This window comes from Triturus cristatus, chromosome 6, assembly GCF_964204655.1.
Source record: "Triturus cristatus chromosome 6, aTriCri1.1, whole genome shotgun sequence".
Taxonomy (NCBI): domain Eukaryota; kingdom Metazoa; phylum Chordata; class Amphibia; order Caudata; family Salamandridae; genus Triturus; species Triturus cristatus.
In genome coordinates this window covers 1,912,021,422-1,912,046,707 of record NC_140589.1, presented here as the reverse complement: position 1 = coordinate 1,912,046,707, position 25,286 = coordinate 1,912,021,422, and the positions used below count along the sequence as shown (strand labels likewise).

Below are 25,286 nucleotides of genomic sequence, written 5' to 3'. Positions count from 1 at the left end.
CTAAAAAACAAAATATTCAATTAGCGACTCATTGGGGAGTTTTAATACCCATTGAAGCACAAATCTATTCTTTTCAAATTGGAGGTCTGCTTGTAAATAGCTTCCAGGCATTTTTGGAATTTACTCCTAGGCATTTATATGAAAGACATAACCCCTTCTTTGTTTAGACAAATGTTACGTTTATAAATGTAAAGAGGAATTATTCGGAATCGGGTTACTGGTTTTGAGGGGGGGTCGGGGGGGGGGGGGGTGGAAACCTGCTCAACCAGCCATCACAGTCTCTGTCAGGGTAAAGCACAAGCAAACTCGAAATTATCCTGAGCTTAATCCTCTGGTAGCTTGGCACCAGAGCAGTGAGGCTTAACTTTAAGGCAATGTGTAAAGTATGTATGCAACACTTCTAATGGTAATAAAGTGAAACAGAACACAAAAAATCCCATACCAATTTGGAAGAATAGAGTAAAATGTTATAAAGTATTTGACACCAAAACACAAAACCACCACCATCTAATAAGTAGAAATGGAGAGATGCAGTTTGAAAGATTTAAGTGAAAGTAGTGCTTAAAGCACAAAGCACCAACTGTGGTTATCTGTTTGCACATGTTTAGGCCTCCTGCGATGAAGCATGGGCCAGGTACAGGGATCCAGTTAGGTCTGCTGAATGAAGATTCTTAAATTCTGGTGCATGGTCTGTGCTGTGTTGCTTTGTGAGACTTTGAGTAATCCGACATCGGTTTCGATAAAGCTGTGCAGTGAGGCTTTGTGGGGCTTTGTGCTGCTTTTTGTCAGTTCTGGAGAGCTGTGCAGCATAACTTGGTGGGGCTTTGCATTGGTTTGAGTTGGTTCAGTGGAGCTGGCAGCTGTGCTGTGAGGCTTCGAGGGGCTTTGAGTCACTCTGTGATGATCCGTTGAAGCTGGCGGCTTTGTGTCGCTTCGCATCGGTTCCGGTGGTGAGCAGAGCACATTCAGGCCCACTTCAAAGGGTCAGAACTGGGGTGGGCACCACTTAGGGGACATGAATAACAGCAGGCAGAGTTCAGGTGCTGGGTTCAAAGTTATTGGAGCCTGTTCGGTCCCTGAGGCTCTGATCAGGAGGCCAGAAAGCCGGGCAGTGAAAGCAAACTGTTTGGGGATGACCCTGCACATAGGGCCAAGTCCAACAGGAATAAAACACCAGAAAAAATGGATAGCTTGCGGAAACAGATGTGGTAGCGGGATATTTGACATAGGTAAGAACCTCTCTTTAACAATGTGTAGTCTTTTAAAATTATATTATGCCATACATGACTGAAAATGCATTCTTCTCCTCACATAATTCCTAAACAGATGATTTTATGTCTTTATGAAGCACTCAGCGCTATATAGGAAAGGCTTAAAATTCAGCAGCTCCTATTCAGCAACTTGGGCTCATATTTACTAAGGGCTTGTATTGGCCTTGCATCATGCAAGGCGACACAAGGCAATGCAAGACCTTAAATCAAATTTACTGAGCCACCCAAATCCACCTTGCAAAGCGCTGCATGGCTTAATAATTCTACAGTAACGCATGGCTGCACAAGTTGGAGGGTAATCCATTGGTGGAGTGTGGGCATTTCCATGCTTGCGCCCATGGCTTTTGGTGCAGTCTTAGATTTAGTAAGAACAATAAACCTGGGAATGCATCAAAATGATGCACCATCCCAACAGAAGCATAGTGAAGAGAAGGATGTTTATTTCTCCTCTTTATTTCCTCTTTCTAAATGTCCTTCATTCCTCAACACAGAGAGAGGAATATCCCTTCCTGCACACAAATAATCCTGACTGAAATGCAAGCACCCTTGCCCCATGGCACAAGTTGCCTGCATTGGCTGAAGACAGCACTTAGTGCACCAGCACAGATAGAGCACAGAAATGTGCTGTATCTTAGTAAACATCCCAAGATCTTTATCTTGGGAGCATACCATCTTGGAAGAAACTGAGAGAGTGATGAGTGGAAAACTGTGTTTTCCAAAACCCTTGGGTTGTATGTGTAACTGGTCATGTCTTCTGGAACCTGTAATTGCTCCAGCTGCCTTCTTTACTTCATCAACAAGATTTTGAGAGGACGTTTGGATGCATTCTACATAGTTTATCTGAACAATAGCCTAATTTATTTATGTTTTCTCGAGATATTCATCCAAAATGTCAGCACAGTCATAGAACTATGAAGAGATCACCATCTTTATGCTAAACTACGGTAGAATTTATGAGTTACATAATTACACCTAAAGAGATTAAGATGGATGAGAAGAAAGTGTCAGCAATTGGAATGTCGCCAACATCAGTAAATGCTAGACATCATTTTGAGGCTTTGTTAACTTTCATGGAATTCAGAAACAGTAACACCCATCAACAGATTACAAGAAAAGGTCGTTTTTTTATATAGAGACAGATCAGCCATTTTGCTTTTAGAAGGAATACTTTGCAGCGTACAAAGGCTGAGTATTATTTTATTGTTGCAAATTTTATTTCCCGGCATGCTTTGGGAGCTGGTTTGTCCCACAGCAATCAAAATACTGGGCAGGTTCACTTATTGACTTATTTTTCTCAAACCTTTCTCCAACAAACTTAATTACACCATCACTGACAAAGAGCGTGGTGATAAATAGATCATTTCAGGAGAGGACACGGTCCTATCTTTTTATGTGTGTTGATTCCACAGTTGTAAAGATACCACTTGTAAAATACCTTTTGTATAACAAACAATTGTAATCTTATGCAAAAGTGTAAGATTAAATTTGTGAATCAGACCCTTATTCATGGGTATGTCCACCTCAGTTTCTTTAGTCTCTAGTCTTAAATGCATCACTAAGACTAGGGTGCCTTCCAAATGGAAAAACGCTCAAATCCTACCGCTACTCAGAAAGCCATTGGCCGACCCCAACGTCCTTGCCAACTATAGACCAATCTCTCTTTTTCCAGCTTTTTCAAAAGAGTTAGAAAAACATGTGGATTCCCCCATTTCAGGTTACCTTCATGCAGTCTAGTCAATCGGGCTTTGGAGCAAATTGCAGTACTGAAACAGCTCTGTTAGAGGTTACAGAATACATTGAAGACAAGCGTGATAACGGGGCAAAGTCCGTTTTGATTTTGTTGGATCTATCGTCGGCCTTTGATTGGCTCGACTACATTTCATTGTGTTTAGAGGCATGGCATTAAAGTGGATGACTTCCTTCTTGGACAGCACAAGCCAAGAAGTATGGATCCCCGGTTTGCATCCCCAATTCACAACTCAAAAGTGGAAGTTCCTCAGGGCTTGGCATTGAGCCCTAGGCTATTCAATACCTATCTTACTCCTCTAGCCACTCTTGTGGAAGCATGTGGAGCTAAAGTAATATCGTATGCTGACAATACTCAGCTTCTCTTTACTTGTGAAAAGGGGCAGAATTTGATGGGGAAATTATTATATCCTGCCTTATTAATGTGTTCAACTGGTTGTCCATTAACCAACTAAAATGTAATCCAGACAAAATGGAGATTGTCTTTTTTGACACAACTTCATTGGAGGTCTGGAGATCTTGGTGGCCTCAGGGTGTCCCTCACCTGCCACTCCTCAGAGCTCAGTAAAAAATCTGGGAATCAAAATTGAAAGTGCTCTGTCCCTGTAACCCCAAATTCAGGCTCTACTGGGGACCTGCTTTGGGCTGCTACACACTTTGATTTTTTCTTTTACCTCTTTTGTCAGCCGAAACTAGGAAAATAGTGATCCAGGTCCTGAACATGTCCAGGCACCACTATGGAAATATACTGTATTTAGATCTGCCGGATTATCTTTTGACCTGGTTGCAAGTGGTTCAGACTGCGGCAGCCAGAATAGTCCTCAATCTCGCTTCCAGAACCCATATGTCCCCACATCTAAAACCACTCCACTGGCTACTCATTAAAATGTGTTTAAGACGCTGTTCTGGGTCATTTTAGGGTCCGATTATTTCCCTGCACAAAAAAGGTGCAGCGTACCTTAGGAGGAGGTTTTCTACTTATGCCCCTCCCAGGACAATATGGTTAACTTTTGGCCATCTAGTCTTTATCCCTAAATTTCACCGGGTCAGAATTGGTGGAAGACCCTTTACCTATCTTTGGGACTATGGCCTGGAACCAACTCTCACTGACACTTAGTGCTATGCCTAGGAAGAAGCTGGAAACTAAGCTGTTTCAGCAAGTGATATAATCGTATATCCTCGAGTTTATAGAAAACCTCTCTCCAGCGCCGGAACACTCCTCGGAGTAGGCGTGCACTCTTGCAAATGCCTTTTCATTTAATTTAAACATATTTAACTGAGCAAAAGAAAATTCAAAGGCCATCACAGAATGCATTATAAACAAGCATTGAAAATGCAATAGGTCTCACCTTTGATTAAGTTAAAGCCATTTGCTTTGCTAATGGTATTGTATAGCAAAGCAAATGGCTTTAACTTAATGAAAGGCGAGACCTATTGCATTTTTTTTGCTTGTTTATATTTCTTTGCAGATTTATATAGCACAAACTCGGCCCGAAGGTATTGGAGCGCTTTACAAGAGCACCAGTTACGTTACACAAGAACACATTTATATTTTTGGTAGGCACGGGGAGATTAAGTGATTTGGCAAGAATCAGAGGATATGGATTCGACCCCAAGGCTCGAACCTGGGTTTCGCAGCTCCAAAGTCAGCAGTCTCGGTGTGAGACTACATTCTCTCCCCAATCTGTAAATGAATGGTACAAATTCAACAGCTAGCAAAGGAACATGAATCACATTTTATGTAATTCTGAAGTGTGATGGAAACAAAGAATTTAATAGCATCCAATCAAATAAAGACACTTGGTGATGCACATTTTCACACATCATTTGTATGCAATATAATTTTATCAGTAAAACTGTATGTCTGCAAATGTAGTAGTCATTTCAATGGAAAATGTGCTGTCTGTAAATGACAGTGCACTACCACGCGATGCTTTAGTTACATTAAAAAACAAGAAATCGCCCCTCAGTCCATTATAGCTAAGTGGGTCGCAAACGTTTGTTTTTATAAAAATTGGGTCGCAATTCTAAAATGTTTGGGAAGCACTGCTCGAGTGACCATTTACACTTACCATAAAGTCGCAACACATAAACTGCTCCTCTGGATCCCTTCACAGCCAATAAATGGGTTGCACTGAAGGGGTGGTTATGGATGCTAAGTGACCATCATACGCCCTGACTTCTCAGCCAGCCACCCTATGGGTCTTGTACATGCAGGCCCATACTTAGATGGAGAACCAGCGGGCCCCTCTCCATGTTACTTCATTCATCATCTGTGGAGGTTTCAACCCCTGAGTAAAACCAGTGAAATTCCAATTTGTGCTATGCATTTTGCTCCACAGCAGGTGCTTAACCCACCAAGCTGTTACACCTGCTGTGCTGGAGTGACCAAGAGTTCCATTACATGCCTGTGCAGCCCAAGTACTCTTTTATAGAGGAGATGCATTTTGCAAGTTGACAACAAATTAAGCCTATTATAGCGTTGTCTAAGAACCGCTGCATCCCGGCATTTAACCACTGCTTCCATTTGCAGCTCTATAGTCGTATGGGCAAAAAGTAAACCGCAAACGGCATAATCAAAAGGCGTGGCACATCTCACTCAGAGGGTCAGAAACCCAACACGCTCATCCCTGAACTTTCACTAAAAATATGCATTCTGGGATTTGTAGATTTGGAAAAGAATAGGCGAGGACTGGGAGCCCTTGTGACACGAGTGACCCGATGGCTTTACTCACCCATGACACCCGACACCCTGATAGCTAACCATGAGGCCCTTAGTGTGATGGATGACGTCCAGGGCAGGGCACACCTTGTCCTCTCGTGTGAGCGTGAGGCGTGTTCTGGCCAGAGGTACAATGCAGGAGCCAGTAACTAATCACCTGTTTATGGTAACGGCGTCGCCCCGCGAGCAGTGCTGGGGTTCAGGCTCACCTGTGGATGGAGCGGGAGCCGGCTTCAGAGGCCGGGCACAGGTAAGAACTTCCATCCTGTGCTTTTTAATGCCTTTGACTCCGCGCTCTGATGAGGGCTCAGGGATGAAATGTGTCTTCCTGTCGTCGACTTCAATCTGCATCCTTTCCTTTTACTTAACAAAGCTTTCTGGGAGATGTAGTCTTTCTTTGCTTTAATTGAACCAACTGGACTCATGCGCCGGATGAGTGTGCTTTGTGAAATAGGTGCCGGGAACTGGATACACTCTGTCCTGCTGACAGAACCATTCAGCACGTCTGCTTCCTGGCATGGCGCTAATCACAGACGCTCCTAGTAGATGGAACCAGGCGCTCTTCTATCTTGCCTGCAGGAATGTTTTAACTTAACCCCCAAAACTCGGAATAGGAGCTATTTACCGCCGGCGAATGTTCAGTAGTTATTGGGTATGAAACATACCATCCCTTATTCTGAAATACCCAGAACCAGGCCACAGAGAGGAAGACATCCCTACAGCTGCTAAATGTCCCATGAGACACTTATCCTCTCCTTGTTATTTAACCAACAGTAATTTGCACCTCAGGGACTCTGGATCCTATAGTTAAAACAAGAGCTCCCAGACACGCAGGCATCCGCTGTTTATTTTTGCATCGCGCTTTCAAAAGTGAAAGCGAGATGCAAAAATAAACACACAGCACCATGTCTCCTTTTTTGTCCGGCCCAATCAGAGAGCCGGACTGGCACATGCAAGGCAGCGTGACGACGCTTCTGATAAGAAACTTCGTCACGACAGCAGTAATGCAGACAAGCCAGCCCGGGTGGACCGGCCAAAAAAGTGAAAAGGAGGCACCCCGGAATCCTTATTTCCAATGGCAGTGCACCGTTTAACATAAACGGTGACGCGAGCCAATGGGAATAAGGGGCGGGGCTTCAAGCCCTTTTCGGAAAGTATTTATCTGCTATAAATCTCGCCGAGCGTGCTGCGCATGTGCGCAGCCACGCATGGCGAGACCTAAAAATAAAAGGTAAGCTATAAGCTGATCAAAACAGCAAAGAACTTGTGCTTAAACAGTAAGAATGTGAATGAGGTTTTTTTTAATGAGTCATAACCAAAGTACAGTGGTCCATTTTCCACTGAACAAATTATGAATCCTATTAGTGTATGCCTAACATTACCTCAGTCCATGTACATTCATCCTGCATTTTTCGTATGGTTGGTAAAACCCTGTTCTCAAAAATCACATCTTCTTCATCAAAATTCTATGGCAGTTGAATTCTACGAGCGGAATTCAGCTAAACCAAGCGCTCTACCACAGAGACAGCGTCTTTTAGGAGGGGCGCCACTATCATGATCTGTGGCCTGCACCCACATCCTTGTGAGTTCAGTACTACGAACTGTTAGGGTAAGGCATACATCCAGAGGAAAGAAAGGCTGGCAGGGAAGCGGGAACTTGGGGAGAGGCATAATTTCTTCGAAGGACATTCTAAGTGATTCACATGCTTCTGGGCTCATCAGGCTATTAATAGTCCTATGGGAATTTTGTGAAGAGGAATTCCTAATATCTCAGCTCTGCAATATGGAGCCTAGTTGATTTTGGTGTTTAGTGAAATGCACATCTGGCATAACTCTCTTTCCACATGCACTAAAGTGTGAACAGTAGGATGTGGGATGAGCAGATAACATCTCAACTGAGACCTGATTGGAGAAACCAGGGCGAGATTTCAACTAAAATCTGAAATGTTGTGTTGTACCTCACCTGCCAGATTCTGAAATTCACTGACCACTATGATAGAAAGAGTTGGTACAATTTGACTCCTAGTTGGAATTTTCATTTAGGAGGTTACAAGTGATTTCTTACAGATTTGTTTGGGACATATGGTTTTAGACACTGGGATATCCTCAGCAACAACAATAAGAGCCATCTAGCTACATTAAAGCGAAAGAGATCGTTAGACACCAAAAAGCTGTTCCAAGATGCAACTCAATTCACCTGGCATTTTCTCTATGTAGACAAGTAAACCCCATATAAAAGCAAACAAATTCAGTGAAACCCATTACTAGTTGGTGAACTGGAATTTCCACTCGAAATTCCACCATGGATAGGACTAGGATCCAAATTGTTGGTTATTGAGTAAGACTGCTAGCTATGCGTCTACCTATTTCCAATCTATTCACTGAACACCCCAGATCCTCAACACCCCTCAAACTTACCCTTGACTCCTGTGTGAATGTTGCTTTTTGCATCTTCCTGTTCTGGACCATCCCCTGTCATTTTGGTGCGATTTTTTAAAAATAATTTGCTATTATTCTTTTCAGTCAATCTACAATTTGAAGAAAATCTGTCGTGAAGAAAAGGATGACCGCAGCCCATTGCTTACCCCAGAGGAGGTGGTAGAACGCATATTCCAGCTTGTTGATGAGAATGGAGACGGTAAGATTGAATTTTACTTGTTATTGTAAATGTTTCCACCAGCTGAAGAGCTCCTAATAGTTGCATCTTGTTTCAAGACACAAAAGTATTTATTTATGGCTGAATGATACAGGTGGGATCAACACCACAGATAAAAAATAGAAAGACATCACTGTACTGATTTACTGATTTGTATGTGGAGATGAGCTTCGAAAGGCCTCTAATGCGCTCAAATCTATTGTTGTTTCCCCGAGGATCTGCTCAACAGGTCATGGCCCCACCATCCCAAACTGTCACAGGATATTTATATATATATATGTTTATTGTACAGTTAATTAAAACCATTACAAAAATTGACCATCTCTTATTAACAAGAAAAAAAAAACTGATAGCCATAGTTAAAAACACACGTTTAAAATTGCAGAGAATATCCACTCCCCCTGCCTTGGTAGCCCATGATCTTATTTCTTCATTTCTGTTGGGAGTATAGGCGGCAGTTCGTGAGGTAGAATTTAAAGTGCATAGTGCCACCTCGGAAGGAGCAAAGATGGCCATTTAGTTGGCCTGTTAATGATTTTCTTAGGGCATTTACTTGTGCAAAAAGTGCTTGAGGTAATGTGCTTAAAACACTGTTGCAGTACACTTATTTTTAAAACGAAGGTCAGCTGCAGATAAAAACTTTACTAGGCAACAGCTTAGTTGAATGTCTTCGCCAGAGAAGCTTGCAAGCACCGCTTGTCTGCACGACCGTATTTGTTTTTTGTTGAAGATAGGTCTAAGTAGTAACCGGCGCTCTCGCATCAGCTCACGGCAAATAGTTATGATGTGGACTATGTCCTCTTCTCCTTCACCACAAAGACGGCACATTGTTGGCTTTGGAGGGCGCAGCCAAGGGGGCAGATAGTATACCGTCGGTAATAGACCTAACCAAAATTTCAAGAACTTTCTTTAATGGCTCTAGAGAAGTTAGAAAGCAGGTAGGCTTGAGGAGTCGCTTTCCTATAGGTTTGTATCGTGAGCCAGCCATGTGAACGTTTTATCAAGGTCGCTTTGTCTTGTAAAATAGACTCTTTTTTGACAATGTTTTTCATGATTTTCTTGAAGCTAGCCAAGGTCCCGTGCATTGCCCAGAGTTGCCGTAACCCCAACTGGTCCAGTGCAGTGTCCAGGTAATATCTGGCTGGGCAAGTTCCTATTGTTTCTACTTCTCTCCACAAGTAGAAATTCAGCGTTCCTGGCTGCCCTTTTTTTATCTTGAACCAAGTTTTAACGAAAGCTCCTTTTCTGGCTAGCTCCTGCCCTTGTATCCCGAATTCCAGCCTCATTTGCGCCGGAGAAGTATATCCAGGCAGCCCATAAATTATTCTCAGCGCTCTTCCGATGGTGCCATTTAATATTTCCGCATCCCTCCTTCTCATGGCTTCACTTCCATAGGTGATTGATGGTATCAGTTTGGCCTGAATCACCTTGGTCAGTGGGAGATAGCTTGGGCCAGCGGTTATATTCTTCAAGTTTCTTAAAGCTACTGCTGTTGTTAACCCCCTCTTTTTTATTGCCTCGAACTGTGCTTTGTAATTGCCTTTGCTGTCGATCATAACCCCCAGATATTTGTAGCCTTGTACGACTTCAAGCTTGTATTTTGCCAGGTGCCAGTTGTATTTTGTTTTTATTTTCCGGTAATTTACACACATGACTTTTGTCTTGTCCTTGTTGATGCTTAGTTTATTGTTTTCTGAGTATTGAGATGTGATGTCCAGCAGGCGTTGTAATCCTAAGGAAGTTCGACTGATGAGTACTAAATCATCTGCGTATAGGAGGTTAGATAGCTGGCGACCTCCCAGCTTCGGGGCATGCGCATTGCTTCCATCACGTTGGATTGAGAGCTCGGCCATAAATAAATTGAATAGTGTCGGGGCTAATACACACCCTTGTTTTAATCCTGAGGTTGTATTCATCTTTTTCGATAGATGATCTCCTGCCCCCAACTTTACTTGTACCCAGGTGTTGCTGTGCAGAAGGATTAATTGTGTTAGGAGCAGTGGTGGAATACCTAGCCTTTTTAGTTTTTGCCACAGAATGTTTCTGTTTATATGGTCAAATGCGGAGCTGTAGTCGATAAAGCAGATATACAAAGGTTGTTTGATTAAAAGTGCAGCATCTATCATTAGTGAGAGGGCGGAGATGTTAGTGGCAGTACCCATGTCTCTACAGAAGCCGGTTTGATTATAGGGTATTGCTCTAATTTCTGTAGACCATGTTGTTAATTCTTGAAGGAGCACCCCGGCATAATATTTGGCACAGGATATTGTAGAATGCAGTTCCCTAAATATGTCTGAAGAAGCCTGTATTTAGAGCTGGGGTTACAGGGGCGGTGTTTGGGTGTTGCTCCACTCATATTTTGCCACCCCCCCCAATTGCATGTGAGTAATGTAAAACATTTAAAGTGTTTACATTCTTCTGCAGCTGGCCGGTTTCAGTATAGAGAGGCTTGAGGCGGGTCCTGAAGCAGCCAATGAGGGCCTGAGGGGGTGAGGCTTGGCAATGTTATTGACAGACAAGACAACATCAGAGTTAGTAGCGTAGATAGCACCTGGGGCCCAAGTGTGCATGTCGGGTTGGACTCGCACATACGCACCAGAGGCTGCTCAGTGTCTCTCCACTTGCGCATACTGGAGCCGGGGGTGACTCAAAGCCACAGCCCCTGGTCTCAGTAATGAGTAGTGAGGTTGTCTGCCCCAGCCACCCAGGCGCTGCTGTAACAGAAGAAGCATCGTCTGAATTTACTATCTTTCTCTCTTCACTTTTCATTGGGACAAAGAGAGACAGGCCGCAGAGGAATTTTGAAGCACAAAATACAATCCATGTGATAGTTACTGCAGAAAAGTAAATCATTTCAGTCACACCTAAACAAGCAAATGAAAATGAACTCACTCTTTCGTGTTTCAGCCAGCACAAACTAAGGGAATTTGCAATTAATGACACAGCATAGATAAACGTCTAAATAAACATGATATACAAGAGCACTGAAAGCAAACTAGAAAGACATACAGGAGCTCTGACACCACACTATATTAGTTTACAAGCTTAACTGTAGTTCTCAATTAAAATATATCCCAGAATGCCATGTGGAATAGCAATTATAAATGCACTTCTTTGTGTGCGTTCCATGGTCCGGCGATTCACCAAAATGCCAAGGCTAGCGGAAGTAACATCAAACACCCTTTGACCTTATTGATGTCACAGGAAGGGACATCACATGATCTTTGACCATGAGTCTTACCAGGAAGTGATATCATTTGACCTTAACTTTGGTGATATCACAGATATTAGGATTGATAAAGTTCCATAATAACTGCATGATTAATCTAACAGCACAGACAAATGTCTATTTTAGATATCATTTATATCAGTGGTCTCCAACCTTTTCTGTAATGAGAACTACTTTTGATCAGTGAAAATTGTTGTGTTACCAGACACCCCCTCGCCAGCTTCATTGACTTTCAACAAAATCGTCATGGAGCACACAACATTTTGTGAATAGGGCTATTATGATAGGGCTACCATGTGCATCAGTGAGCGCATGGTCTGTGGTGATGTATGAACTTGTGAGTGAATGAATGGGAGCCTGTGTCATACGTACTTGTGTCACAGGTCATACCTTTCACCATATGCAGCACCATTACCTGAAGAGCACAAACAGACAACCATTTTTTTTTTATGGGAGAAATGTAAAGTGCAAACAAAGATTGTGCAAAAGTGTTCATAAATAGCAAAAATGTTCTGCACGTAACAGAACATTGTTCCCCACTTCACATTTCTTCTATTTAAAACAATGTCTATATTTTTCAGTTATAAATATGGCAGCATTTATACCAGACACTAGGAGCAAAATGACAACTATGTTTAGATGCGACACTTTGAAATGGGTGAACATTTAACAAATGAAGAGTTAATTTTATGTTTATATCCATTACATAAAACATATAATTGTAGTTTTCTCCCATGTCAAAGTGTCTTTACAAACAGCAGGCATATTACTCTCAATGACCTGTAGACATATTGGCATATTTATAACAGGAAAACGCCGTCATTTCTTTAAATCTGGGGAATTTAAAGTGAAGAAACATGCTTCATAAAACAGTAAGACTTATTTGCCTTAATTTAAAGTAGAGAAAAACATTAAGACAATGTTTAATAGAGACATATTTCTTCACTTTAAATTTCTCCTATTTAAAAGAAAATGACAGTATTTTTTTGTTATAAATATGACACTGTGTCTACAAGCCACTGGGAGTAAGATGCCGGCTGTTTGTAAATGTGACACTTTGAAAAGGGAGAATATTAAAATGAAGAGTTAACTTAAAGAGTAAGTCAACTCTTCATTTTAATTTTCTCTCATTTAAAAGTGTTCGGAAATCTAGTTTTGTTCTCATACTCCAATACTGAGTTAAGAACACCTTTATTTAAGAGTTAAATACCTCAGTGCTTCGGTCTAAACCCACATGAGTCATAAATCTGAGTGAAGCACTGCTCATTATCGGACTCTGCTCTCTGCAGCCTGCTAATAATGTAAAATAAACACAGTCCTTCCTTAACTTTAAAATAAATACACAACACTTATTTATTGCAGTTCTTAGCTAAAAATGAACTCAAGGCTGAGAGCTACTCTGAAAGTTTCTGCGAGCTGCTAGTAGCTCTGATCCACTGGTCGGAGACATCTGATCTATATTAAGGTGCCAATATGATATGTCAAGGCGGGACGCAACACCCTCTCAGGGTGGGCGCGCACTCCACCCTAAACTCCTACCTTTGTTTTCCACTGTCCCTCCGGAGCAGCAGCCAATCAGCCCGGGGGTTCGGCGGTAATGGAGGGCTGTAGGGGGGAGGGAGGGGAAACCAATGATGCACGACATGCCCATGCTTTTGTATATTTTGAAGAGCTAATCTGTTAATTCCAAGAGCTGAAATGTTCCAGCTGCATTAGGATTTATCTTCTCTGTTATGAAACCGAAAGCAACAAACATTTCAGCTCTAGGAATTAACCCCGTCCTGGGACGGTTAGCTCTTCCCAGAACGGAGTGAACATTTCTCTTAAAATCACACAGGCATCTCCTGTGGTATCCATGCCCATGTTTATGGCCTCATTCCAGGGCTGCAGTCACTTCAGAATCTGCAGAAAACAGTGTTTGTGCCCATTTTAGAATTATGAATTTTGCGCTAAGAGAGCTTGGACCTTAGATTTTAACCACTTAAATTCCAGCAGGGCACTTTACATAAACCGCACCCTGGAGTTCCACTGATTATACTGCAATGCATGTCCTCTGCTTCCACCTTCGACACACCATGCACGGTTTGCCTGCTATGAATGTCTACATCTCCCTAGTTCCATCTCAGTTTGCATTTTTTTGTATTCTAGCATTATCTTGAAGTGCTTTAAAGTGCCAAAAGGTGACAAGATACCATCACTCAAATACAATACGTAAATAGGGAGCTAACATCTGCAGAGGCGTCCACTGTGCTACACCGGCCCCACCCGAAACCCAGGGGATTCAAAATTTATCAGAACGTTAAATAAATTGCCTTCTCTACAGGAATAATTAGACAATCACAGAGATCCCTTTCCTTTCCACTGCTTCTAGCGGAGGTTTCTATAACCTTTTTTATTTATTCTACCCGTACAACTTTCATACTTAAGTATGTCATCCAATAAAGTGCGATGGGCACCTACTCTGCACCAGAAGGATGAATGTCCTCGGCTACACCCACCTGGCTGGAGGCAAAGCAGGTGTAATTACCAGCACCGAAGGCCTGTACCTGAGAAATACTGGGAGGAAAGGGGAGGAGAGTAAAAGGGACACAGATGGTTTATGTCTTGCTTTCAGTTACTGCACATCTTCCTTCAGTATAGGACAGAGGGGCAGCAACACCCATGGACTCTTGTTGTAAAATGTGCCCTAAACATTGGTTTACATGCCATTCCCACAATGCAATGCACATTCGATGGTGGTGTCCTACATGTGTGAGGTTGTCTGCGCTTCTGTCTCAGTGCCCCCCACCCTTCGACCTGTGCTGTCTCTTGGAGCAGTGGGACACCAGCAGGCACGCAACGCCCATAGGGCTAAAAGGGCTTTAGCCCCCCACCCCACTGTGTCTCAACCCGGGCCGCAGCAGCCAGGGCCGGCTCTAGGGTGGTGCGACCCATGCCACACACCGGGTGCTGGCTTCTGGGGGGGTGCTGTGTTTGCAAGTTTATTATTATATTAAAGCACCTGCTTCCCCATTCGTTTCCTCCAGCAATTTCCGGGCAACAAAAAAAAAAAAGCAGGATAAATCCTTTGATTAATGTTCTTTCCGAACGGAGTTTGTTTAACTGGGGTTTTGACTCACTATAAAGTAGCGCAGAGGGTTAATGCGCCTGTTGCAGAAAACTAACACAGAACAGATTACAAAGTGCGCAGAATGTAAATAGGCCAGCTGGTTACTGCTTTTAAAAGAGAGATCCTTTTGTTACTTGCAATTTATAAGTTAAAATCCTAATATAGTATTTCAACTTATAAATTGCAAGTAACAAAATGAGGTCTCTTTTAAAAGCAGTAACCCTCTGACCTTTTTACATTCTATGCACTTTGTTATTGTACTGAACTATTAACTTTTATCAAAGAACTGCATGCATGATGCAAAGTATAGATTTGAGCAAAGATTAATGTTGCAAAAAGGATTAATTTGGGAGGAAATCTATTCTTCTTATTATAAAAGAGAACCCCCAACTATGGTGTTCCTTTTTAAATTCTGAGTTTGTGCTTCTCTAGACCAATCACTATTAAATAACACTGCCTACCAGTATGGATGACATGTTACTCCTACACCGTGTAGTCCTTTTGGCTTTTGTAACATTTCCTATACACTGAGTTACACACGTATGATTGATTTTCTCGGCGTAATGTGTGTGTGAGGCAAAATGCTCTGACACCCTACACTGGTATGAGTGTATATACATCGGAGAGAGAGTACTATATATGCATCTGAGAGAGAGTGGTTATGGAGACCTGGGCACTATTAAAGGGTGCTGGTGAGGGAATCCGTGGTGGAGGTGGTCATTGGGGGGTGCCAACAAGCATTATCGCACTAGGCGCCAACAGCTCTAAAGTTGGCCCTGGCTGCAGCTCAAGCAGTGGGATCGGCTGGGCAGGGTCTGGAGTCTTCTCTCCGGCACGCTCCAGTTTTTCACAGGTCTTTAAAAGACTATTTGCATATTTACATACCTTGGGAAACTGGTTACAGCGGCTTACTTTTTTTTCTGGTTCCAGTACCCCCTGGGCCCCCACACTGCCTAGTCTTTACATTTTATTTTACATGTACTGCTGTAGTGTGAGAATGCATTTCATGAAAAGGAATATAAAGGAGGGTTGCGAAAATAAAAATACCAGCTATTTGTTGTTTAAAGAGCCTGAAAAGTCCTCATCTTGACAATGATAGTGGTATAAACAAAATAGTATGTATTCATTTGTAAAGTCTTTGTTCCCTTTAATTATCAGTCATGGATCATTCATGCAGCCCTAGAACACATTTAAAAATGCTTTCTATTTATATTTGCTGTTCCAAGTATGCGCAGATAAGTGCTGAAAATACGGATTTAGGTGACTGTTTATTTTTGTACAGCCAGGAACATAGATTTAATGAGCTGGTAACCCTAATCACAAGACTGGAAGTTTGTTGCAAGATCAGCACATTATTTATTTCCTCCACCTGCACTCACAATGCACTTGCGCTGGTCACCCTGTCCCTCACCCTGCAGTCACACGAGCACACAGGTGAGTGACGTGCACTCATGTGACACTTCACTCACCTGTCCCCCTCACTGCTCAATCTGCCATCTCACTCAAATAATCCCATCACTAACCATACATTCATTCGTCCCACTCTGCACTTACATCTGCACCCAAATACATATGGTCACCTCACTCATTTTGCAGTCACTCCTCTTGCCCTACTCACACTGTCGCCTCCCTCACCGTGCACTAACATGGGCACTCCTGCCACCCACACAGCGCAGAAGGTTAATGTGCCTGCTACAAAGAATGTGTACCATGTAGATCAAAGAACTGAGTGTGAGTAAACTATGAGTAGCGCTATAAAAAAAAATGCAATGTTTGTCAGAAAGGTGCTATTGAGAGATGAGGTGCATTGGTGGTGAGTAGTACTGAGGGAATTCATGGAGAAGAAGGAAATGGGGGAGGGGGCACCAAAAAAGACTGTTGCACTGTGTGCGACCAGTGCTAGGGCAGCCCTGGCTGAGAGTGTTATCCCCCCCCCCCCCGAAGTTCGGGTCTAGTTGCGCCCCTGTACACAAGATTTGGCATGTTGTGCCCCATCAAGGTTTTCGTCCTAAATTACAAAAGTACATATTTACATGCAGTGCAGTCCAGCCTTTCAGGGGGCCCCTTGATAGTGACATAATAAATGGGCACAAACACTGTTTTCTGCAGATTCTGAAGTTACTGCAGCCCCGGAATGAGGCCATAAACATGGGCATTGATACCACAGGAGATGCCTGTGCGATTTTAAGAGAAATGTTCACTCCGTTCTGGAAAGAGCTAAGAGCTAACCGTCCCAGGACGGGGTTAATTCCTAGAACTGAAATGTTTGTTGCCTTCAGTTTCATAACAGAGAAGACTAATTACTACTGCAGCTGGAACATTTCAGCTCTAGGAATTAACACAGTCTTGGGACAATTAGCTCTTCAAAATATACAAAAGCATGGGCATGTCGTGCCTCATTTGTTGCCCCTCCCTCCCCCCTACAGCCCTCCGTTACCGCCGAACCCCCGGGCTGATTGGCTGCTGCTCTGGAGGGACAGTGGAAAACAAAGGTAGGAGTTTAGGATCAAGTGCGCGCCCACCCTGAGAGGGTGTTGCACCCCCCCCAGGGGGGCGCGCCCCACAGATTGAAGAACTCTGCCCTAGGACATAGAACAGCCCATGGGGGTCACCCCATTTGAAGCACAGACTTTAAGTGTAGACCTGACTGCTCAGGCCCCCACCCCCATTACTTGAGCAGACACATGTCTCGGGTTGCTTTGTTTGGTTTATCCATCTCCATCCAGCCCCTCAACCTGACCAACGCAAGCAGCTTGCACAAACAGCAGAAGAAATCTCACAGACCAACACTATCTGCTAACATTGCAGGACTCGGGCTCCCAGCCATGTGCCCTCTCCCCACGGCAGGGGCCGAGAGCCAAGTCTACTGATAAGAGCGAGACAGAGGCCTCAGTCACACACTCTGGGCTACCAGTCCCGATTAAACCACAGCTCCGCCGAGGCACCTCAGATGTGCAACGACACACAGCCTGCTGCTGCAATCCCAGGTTTAAGACACACACACCCCTCTGTTGTTACAGTTCTGAGACGCACGCTCAGATGTCAGTGCATATCAGTCTTGAAGTGTAGCATCTCTACCACCGCAGTACTTCAATACACTCAACTCTAGGGACACGCCTCATTCCCCACTTGAAGTCTCTCTACCATTCCAGGAATTGAACCCATGCACTTCTTTCCGGAGCTGTAGCACTTTCCACTGGAAGCTGGCAAAAATACACAGATCCGCCAATGCGCATTAGCAGTGACTTTGCTAATACTTCAGATCTGACCTGCAGACCTCCGACCCCCAATTTCATTACTGAGCTCTTTTTTATGTGAAAGGTTTAATAAAGCGCGAACATGCAATATGAACAGGGACACACTGCACACCTTACCATAACCAAGACAATCGCAGCAACTTTACCATTTCGTTACTTGCACCCCCATTCAAGTCCCACCTTAAGCACCCACCACCTTCCACAATAGTAAGGCTCACAGCCGTCTCTGCCGATGCACATCGGTCATAACTAGAGTACCCCTAGTATCTCAGATCTGGGACCCACAAGCTGCTCAAACAAAGGCTCCCAATTCCTACCCTGCAGCATCTCACCTGGCACGCCGACTCTGCCAATGCACCTCAAACTTAGTCTGCCGCGACCCCCACCACTCCCGTCTTGTGGTCCACACAAGATTTCACGAACGTGCACCCGTCCTCCCAAATGGCACTGTCTGCCAACCCCCTTGGCCGCATGCACGCTTGGTCTAGTCAAGCTCTGCTTTCTGCATCCATCGTAGTTCAATCAATTCATAAAGTAAGTCCCTGGCAAGAGTCACGGGTCAATGTAAGGACGGAAGCGCAAAGGCAGCCGCTTGTTTATAATTGCATCGCGCTTTTCGCGATGCAAAAAAAACACGCAGCTGCATTTGCCGAATGATAACAAAAGAACGCAACTCCACCAGGGATGGTCTCTGGCGACGTAATGCTATATAAATATATATTTTATATATACGCACAGCAAGGGGCAGCTCTGCAGTACTTACAAACCCCAGGCTGACTGCGCTGTTGAGCTGCGGCACCGGATGGCGATAGACAGATGTCAAGAGCTCGCCCAAGTCACTGAGCTGAAAATAAGAGCAAGAAACGACTGGCACTAAGAGTCCCTGAGAAGAGAGTGTGCGGTTCGAGGAGTGAGGGCACGAGACAGAGAGGGAGAGCCCACGAAATCTTGAACTAGGTGGAGAAAAAAACAAAAACACTTATCACAACATTGATTGTCTGAAAAAGAGAGATGTTGCGAGGAATAAAAAAACATAGAAAAAGAAAAGTCACACAAAAAAGAACGACTGAGAATAGGAGAGAGTTCAAAAGAAAGATAATTAACAAGCTTTCAGCTTTGAAAAAAGGCAGCAGCGTGTTTATAATTGCATCGCGAGCTCGAAGCAAAAATAAACACACGGCTGCCTTTGCCAAAGAGGAATGATAAAAAAAAGTGCGTGGCGGCTAATTAGGAGACACTGTCTCCTGCCGCCGGTTAGAGATCCAATCCCGGTGGGCGTGCCTAAATGGAGACAGGGTGGCAACAAGCAGTGAGTGACATGCCTTCAGTGCAATCATTGCACTGCTTTTGGCATAATTTGTGACGCCAAACGACGCGCACGAATCAAAACTTAAGGCGGGGCTGAGACGAGGCTTCTGGAATCGTATCGATTCCAAGAAGTCTCGTAAGACGAGAGCAGCGCATGCGTTGCTTACATCACGAGACCTAAAAAGACAACAACTTCAGTTTTAAATGGACAATCTGGTATCCTGTCAAATAGCAGCAGTCAAATAAACAAAGGCTGCTATAAAAAGAAATTTACAACCGCGTGAGCAGCAGACAGGAACTGATTAAACTGATATTTTCCCTGCGCTCACATCAAATACAAAGATAAGAGAGAAGACCAGGTGGAAAGTACCCTCCACAATCTAATCACAGAATGAAAAGGCAAACACTAAAGTAATAAAATACACACCAGCACTGCTGTCAGCTGCATTGCATGTGTGTGTGAGCCTTATAAAAGGGCAGAATGATGTCACTCACACTGAAGTTAACCGGGTCCTGAAGTGAGTTGACCCATTGCCTCATGCAGTATGATGTAGTGGGCAGAAGAAAAAAATGGATTAAACATCAACAGATCAATGGATGAAAAGGGCTGGTTGGAAGCCCCTATCAGAAGGTAGATTATACATATAGGTATTGTAAAATAAAAAGGTCTTGGCTGGCGCCAGATCTAACACGCATTGGCAAGGCCAATAGGTCTTGATTATGAGAGCTATTGACTTTAGCAATGATTTGCAGCCATGCTGTACAGCAGTGCTAATGCTTTGCAGTGTGGCTAAAACTAATTTAGAAATGTGCTATGATATATCCAGGACTAATGTGCTCTCTTTTTTTTTTTAAGTGCATTAGCGCTAGATGTATCATTGTCATTTTTATTATTATTTTTAGCCATGCTACGCAGCAGCAACGCTGCTATACAGCTTAGATACAAATCATCAGCAAAGTTGGCAATGCCCATGCTGTACAGCATGAACAAAAGGCAGTGACAGAGCTAAATCTCTAAACAATTGAGGTCTGTTGCCTTTGCCAATGCTTGTTTGGTCTTGGCACAACACCCTTGTGCTTCTGAGCAAATCAGTTAATCTCCCCACGGACGAAAAAATAAAAAATAAAAATATAAATAACATTTTGCAAAAAATTCAATCACATAAAGAGAGCAACACATGCGCTCTCACAGGAGAGACCTAAAAATAATGCGAGACCTAAAAAAGGGTTTTCTGTCATTCTTGAAGCTCTAATATATTTTAGGAAAGGATATATTGCATATGCCTATTTTTCTACAGATAGAGGCAAAAGTATAAAAGCAGGCTTCCTTATTTTTTAGAAAAAGCTCACAAAATAAAAAAAGAAGTTTTAAGCCGTTCGGCAATTAAGGAGAAATAATCAACTGGAGACTGGAGGGAGAAGCCGCCTATTACAATAGATACCAGAAGTTTAAAGTCTATGAAACACAGAAGTAACTTCAAGTTCCCTCTAAAAAGAGGCTGGTAGCCTGCTATGACTTCTTCATCTATCTTACAAACTTTTAGCACATTTTCACGAGGAGAACACATTGCACTATTGGACATAAGTTCACGCAGTTTGATCTCTACCAATGTGATCTTCTGGCGCTGCCCACTGTTAACTGATGCACTGTGATTATACTGTCCCCAGTGCCAACTCCTCATTCAGGCCCCCAATTCTGACTTCTTAGTTTTCCCAACAGTGGCAGATGCTTATATTGCCCTTCAGTGCATAGTTCTTGCACTTGATGAGCAATTCTAGTTCTTCACACTGCCCACCAGAGTTAGCTCCATACACTGCCAAACAGTTTCAGCTTCTCTGTGTACCAGTGCCAGCTCCTGAGAATGCTCATTGGTGCCAGAGTTTCTCACTTCCCACCCTCACATGCTCCTCGTTCACAGTGCTTACTGGTTTATACTCACATAAGGCGAAGCCTGGGTATGGCCCTTGCTTTCTGCATCTTCTATCCAGTGTGTTGAGTATTCTATGCACACTTTTTGATCACTCCCAGGCTTTCTGCGTTGTACAAGATATTATATGCGTGATCACTAGTTTAATTGGTGCACGCGAAAGGAGCCAGTTCGATAGTGCAGGGCTGTGAAATGAAACGCAGCAGTTTTAACTCCGTGCACTGCTCCCAAGGCCAAACCCTCACACAGCCTGCCAGTGACAGCTCCTCACACCACCTACCACTGCCAGTTTCTCACACGACCAGGAGCATCTGCTCTCCATGCTGTCCCAAGCCTGCTTCCTAACACTGCCTACCAGTGCCAGATCCACACTGTCTTCCAAGGTCACCTCCTCACACAGTGCACCAATGCTCACTTCACAATCTCTTTCCATACCCACTCCTCACATTAGCCACTAGTTATCCACTTGCCGCTCTGCCAAATAGTGACAACCCTTACAGTGGCTACAAAGTTCTGGTTCTTCATAGGCTCACCAATTCTGTGCTCTTACACTGCAGACTAGACCCTATTTCTCATGCTGACCACCCTGCCCACTTGCTCATACTTAGCACCAATACCTGCAATGCACGGTGCACACCAGTGTCGACTCCGCATTTGAACCATCAGCGTCAGCTCCTCACACTGCTCTAAAGTGCCAGATCTCCCATTGCTCTCTAGTCCCAGATCTTCACGCTGCCCGTCAGTTGCAATTCCTTACTCTGCCCCCTTGAGCGGAGTCTATATTGTTCCCATCAGTTCCAGCTATTCACATGACTGCAAGTGCCTCATCCTTGTACTGCCATCCGGTGTTGATACCTCAAGTTCTCAACCTGTACTTTATCATGTCACCTCCAACGTGACTTTCCCATACTGCGTACCTGTGTTAGCCTTTTACGCGACGCACCACCTCATTACAATGCCCACTAACGCCTACGCTCTTTCGCGTACTCTTTACTACTGCCAGCTAACCCGAAGTAGCCACCAGTCACAGCTCCTCTAGGGTTTGGTCCTAATCTTGCTCACCAGTCCCCTGCTTCTCACATTGCCCTCTAGAGGCAATTACTAACTGTAATTAATGGTACTGTCTCACACTACCCACTGGTTCCAGTGCCTCACACCACCTACAAGTACTAACTCCTCACACTGCCCACCAGTGTGAGCTTCACAGCTTCCACCTATATACCAGTGAAATCCTGGAAAAGTAAGCGGGCACTCAAACTCTATTTGCTTTCAATATTATGAGTGAGAAATTTGAACTCATTTATTTTCATTTTCAAAAAGATCGTGATAAAGTTTATAAATTATTTTAGGTGTCTCCAACTTAATAGACTGTAACACCCCCAGTGGTATCATTGCGTAGCCCAGCCTCTGCTGAGTCTGCCTATTAAATCGCCAAAGCGGGGCGGCCTTTCCATAGAATGCTAGTGGCCCTCCTCTTCTCCATATCATATTTGTTCTAAAGCGGAAGGCTCATCTGAAGCAGGTATACAACAGATGTCATCCAGAAGTCAGTATCTGCACGGCTTCAGCCACGTCTGCTACTAGAAGGTCTGAGAAGTCTTTGAGTCATTGCTACACCTAGGTTTAAAAAATGTGCTTCTGTAAGTTCCCCCTGCAATCAATGTCCTACAGATCATTTTAATTATATTCATCCCTCTGTTTTCGCTTTTTCACCGACAGGTCAGTTGTCCTTAGATGAGTTCATCGATGGGGCGCAGAGGGACAAGTGGGTGATGAAGATGCTACACATGAACGTTAACCCAGGAGAGTGGATCAACGAGCAGAGGCGAAAGAGTGCTTTCTTTTAACCCCAGCGACGGGGTCCTTTGGACTTCAGAACATTTTGTGGGGGTTGTTGCTTCACCAGCTAATGATATTCAATGATCATCCATACCCTTGCATCTTTGGTGAGAGGGCGCATCCATGGGACGCCACACTGAATAATGCTGGGGGAGCTGCACAAACCCATGTTAATCCCCTTCCCGGATGTCCATGTCGTGCTTTTCTGCTGCTGGCCCGTGTTGCCACAGGGCAAGGAAGGCTATCACATGACACGCCAAAGGACAGAGCTAGAGCAGCTAGACACTACATAAGACAGAAGAAAGGGGGTTCAAGAAATGCTACTAAATGTCAATGCCGACAAGATGTCAAAAGGCTGTTTTATGTAAATATGTACAGTGGATATATTTAACAATTGAAGTGAAAACAGACAGTCAAGCAGTTTGGGCAAGCACCGTGTGTCTATGTAGGAACTCTCCATTCCCATCACAGCTCCAACTGTGCCTACTACTTTCTGCTAGGCCTCTCTGATGCATCTCTATAAGATGGCTGAGATGACTGAGATGGCTGAGATTAGTTGGTCAGTTTGTGCCATCAGCCAACTTTAAATTCTTGATGCTTCTACTCCAAGACTCTTTACATCAGATGTCTGGCAATCGGCAGTGTCTGAAGTCTTTGATTGTCAAACGACAACATGTCTCAACATGTGTTATAAATAGCTCGAGTATATGGGCTTCTTGCGCCTGTTCCTTTTAGAAGTGAAAACATGAGCTTTGTGTTTGATGTTTTGTACAGTAAATGGGATAAATGGTCCCAAGAGTAACCTGTGTGACTTATTGCACTAGGAATAACTCATCAGGATTTTAGAGGCAGAAGTTACATTTGTGGCATCATTCTTACCCCAGGAGCAGCCTAGGATATCTCTTCCCACACACCTTATGTCCTGCCCTTCTTTGGGTTCTCCAGTCAAACCTCCAGATCCCTATATTGTATTTAGGGCTCGATTTCTTCTGCTAAGCACCTTTACCCGTGATCAACTGCAGAAGTCGCCAGTCACCCTGCAGAGCACTTTTCAACATAAAAGGTTACACATTAATAACCTCTTCAACACGCACAATGTACAAAGATGTCTCTTTTGGCATTTTGTCTTCTTTTTACCAGGTTCGGCATTGTTTTGAGCTCCGTAGTAAGCTGCCCTCGAGGCAGTAACAGGATTAATCAGGGCCGGACTGGCCGTAGCGGGCACCGGGCAATCCCTCGGTACGCCGCACGGGTGGGGGCCGGTTTTGGGCCCCTGGGGGCCGTTTCTGTTACAGGGCCGTTTTTGCAGCATATCGGCCCTGTTACAAAATTGTCCGAAATCCGGCCCTGACAACGAGCTCGGCGGGGGGGGGTGGGGGCGGCCGAGCACTTTGCCAGGGCCGGTTTTGGTTCCCAGTCCGGCCCTGGGATTAATGTATTAATTTAAAGTACAACTCGTTTAACCATATTTCTTCTGTTAAATTCAAGGTATTCTTTCTTGGAAGCTACTGAGCCATCGCCCCTACCCCCAAAAAACCGCTCTATCCCCGCCATCACAAAGCAGGGAAATGCGAGCAACACCAAGTGACCCCGGGATATTTTGGATGGAAGGGAGAGAGAGGCAGAGGCAAGGCTCTTTCAGTCTCACTTATCAAATGTTAGTATTAGTCCAGCGGCACAGCCTGACTTTCAGCCAGTCTCAAAGACCCGGTGGATGTAAGTTAAGTCTCACATCTTGGGATCATACATTTTTTGTTAAATTTGAACCTATTCCAAAACTGATGGTTCCCATTTTTTGAACTCTAAATCTGTGAGTGCATCAGAGGAACTGCTAAGTACGTTGTGGTGGTGCAGTTCTGGTTCCTCAATTCCCCTCTACTACCACGGACAGAATGATTTCTCAGTCACACGCACACACACACATCATATGCTGGTGGGGCCCATAACACCAACATTCATTCTATCAATCTATCCGCACCTATAAAGGGAACCTCAGTTCCAAACCAAACTGCCTTTCTTGATGGAAGAAACACTTTCCCTAGAATCACCCTAACAGTCCCTCCATCAAATAGGTCGATCGAATCATTTAGTTGGATTGTAGTTTGATGACGCCTTAACACTCTAAATATTCAATAAACATTTCAATAAATAATCACCCGACACAGTAATTCAAATAATGATTTTCTTTTATCTAAATCAAATGCAAGTTAAAACCCTAATT

General features: G+C 43.8%; 1 protein-coding gene across 1 annotated transcript in view; it reads left to right on the top strand.

Moving 5' to 3' along the window:
* The window catches only part of LOC146822434 (guanylyl cyclase-activating protein 2-like), a 342,352-nt gene extending 317,951 nt beyond the window's left edge, over positions 1–24,401 (top strand). The window contains exons 3-4 of the mRNA XM_085613536.1: positions 8,263–8,377; positions 22,946–24,401. Coding sequence (XP_085469662.1) covers positions 8,263–8,377; positions 22,946–23,073 — 243 coding nt within the window. The 3' untranslated portion in view covers positions 23,074–24,401. The remainder of the gene's footprint in view (positions 1–8,262; positions 8,378–22,945) is intronic.
* The last annotated feature ends 885 nt before the right edge of the window (positions 24,402–25,286 follow it).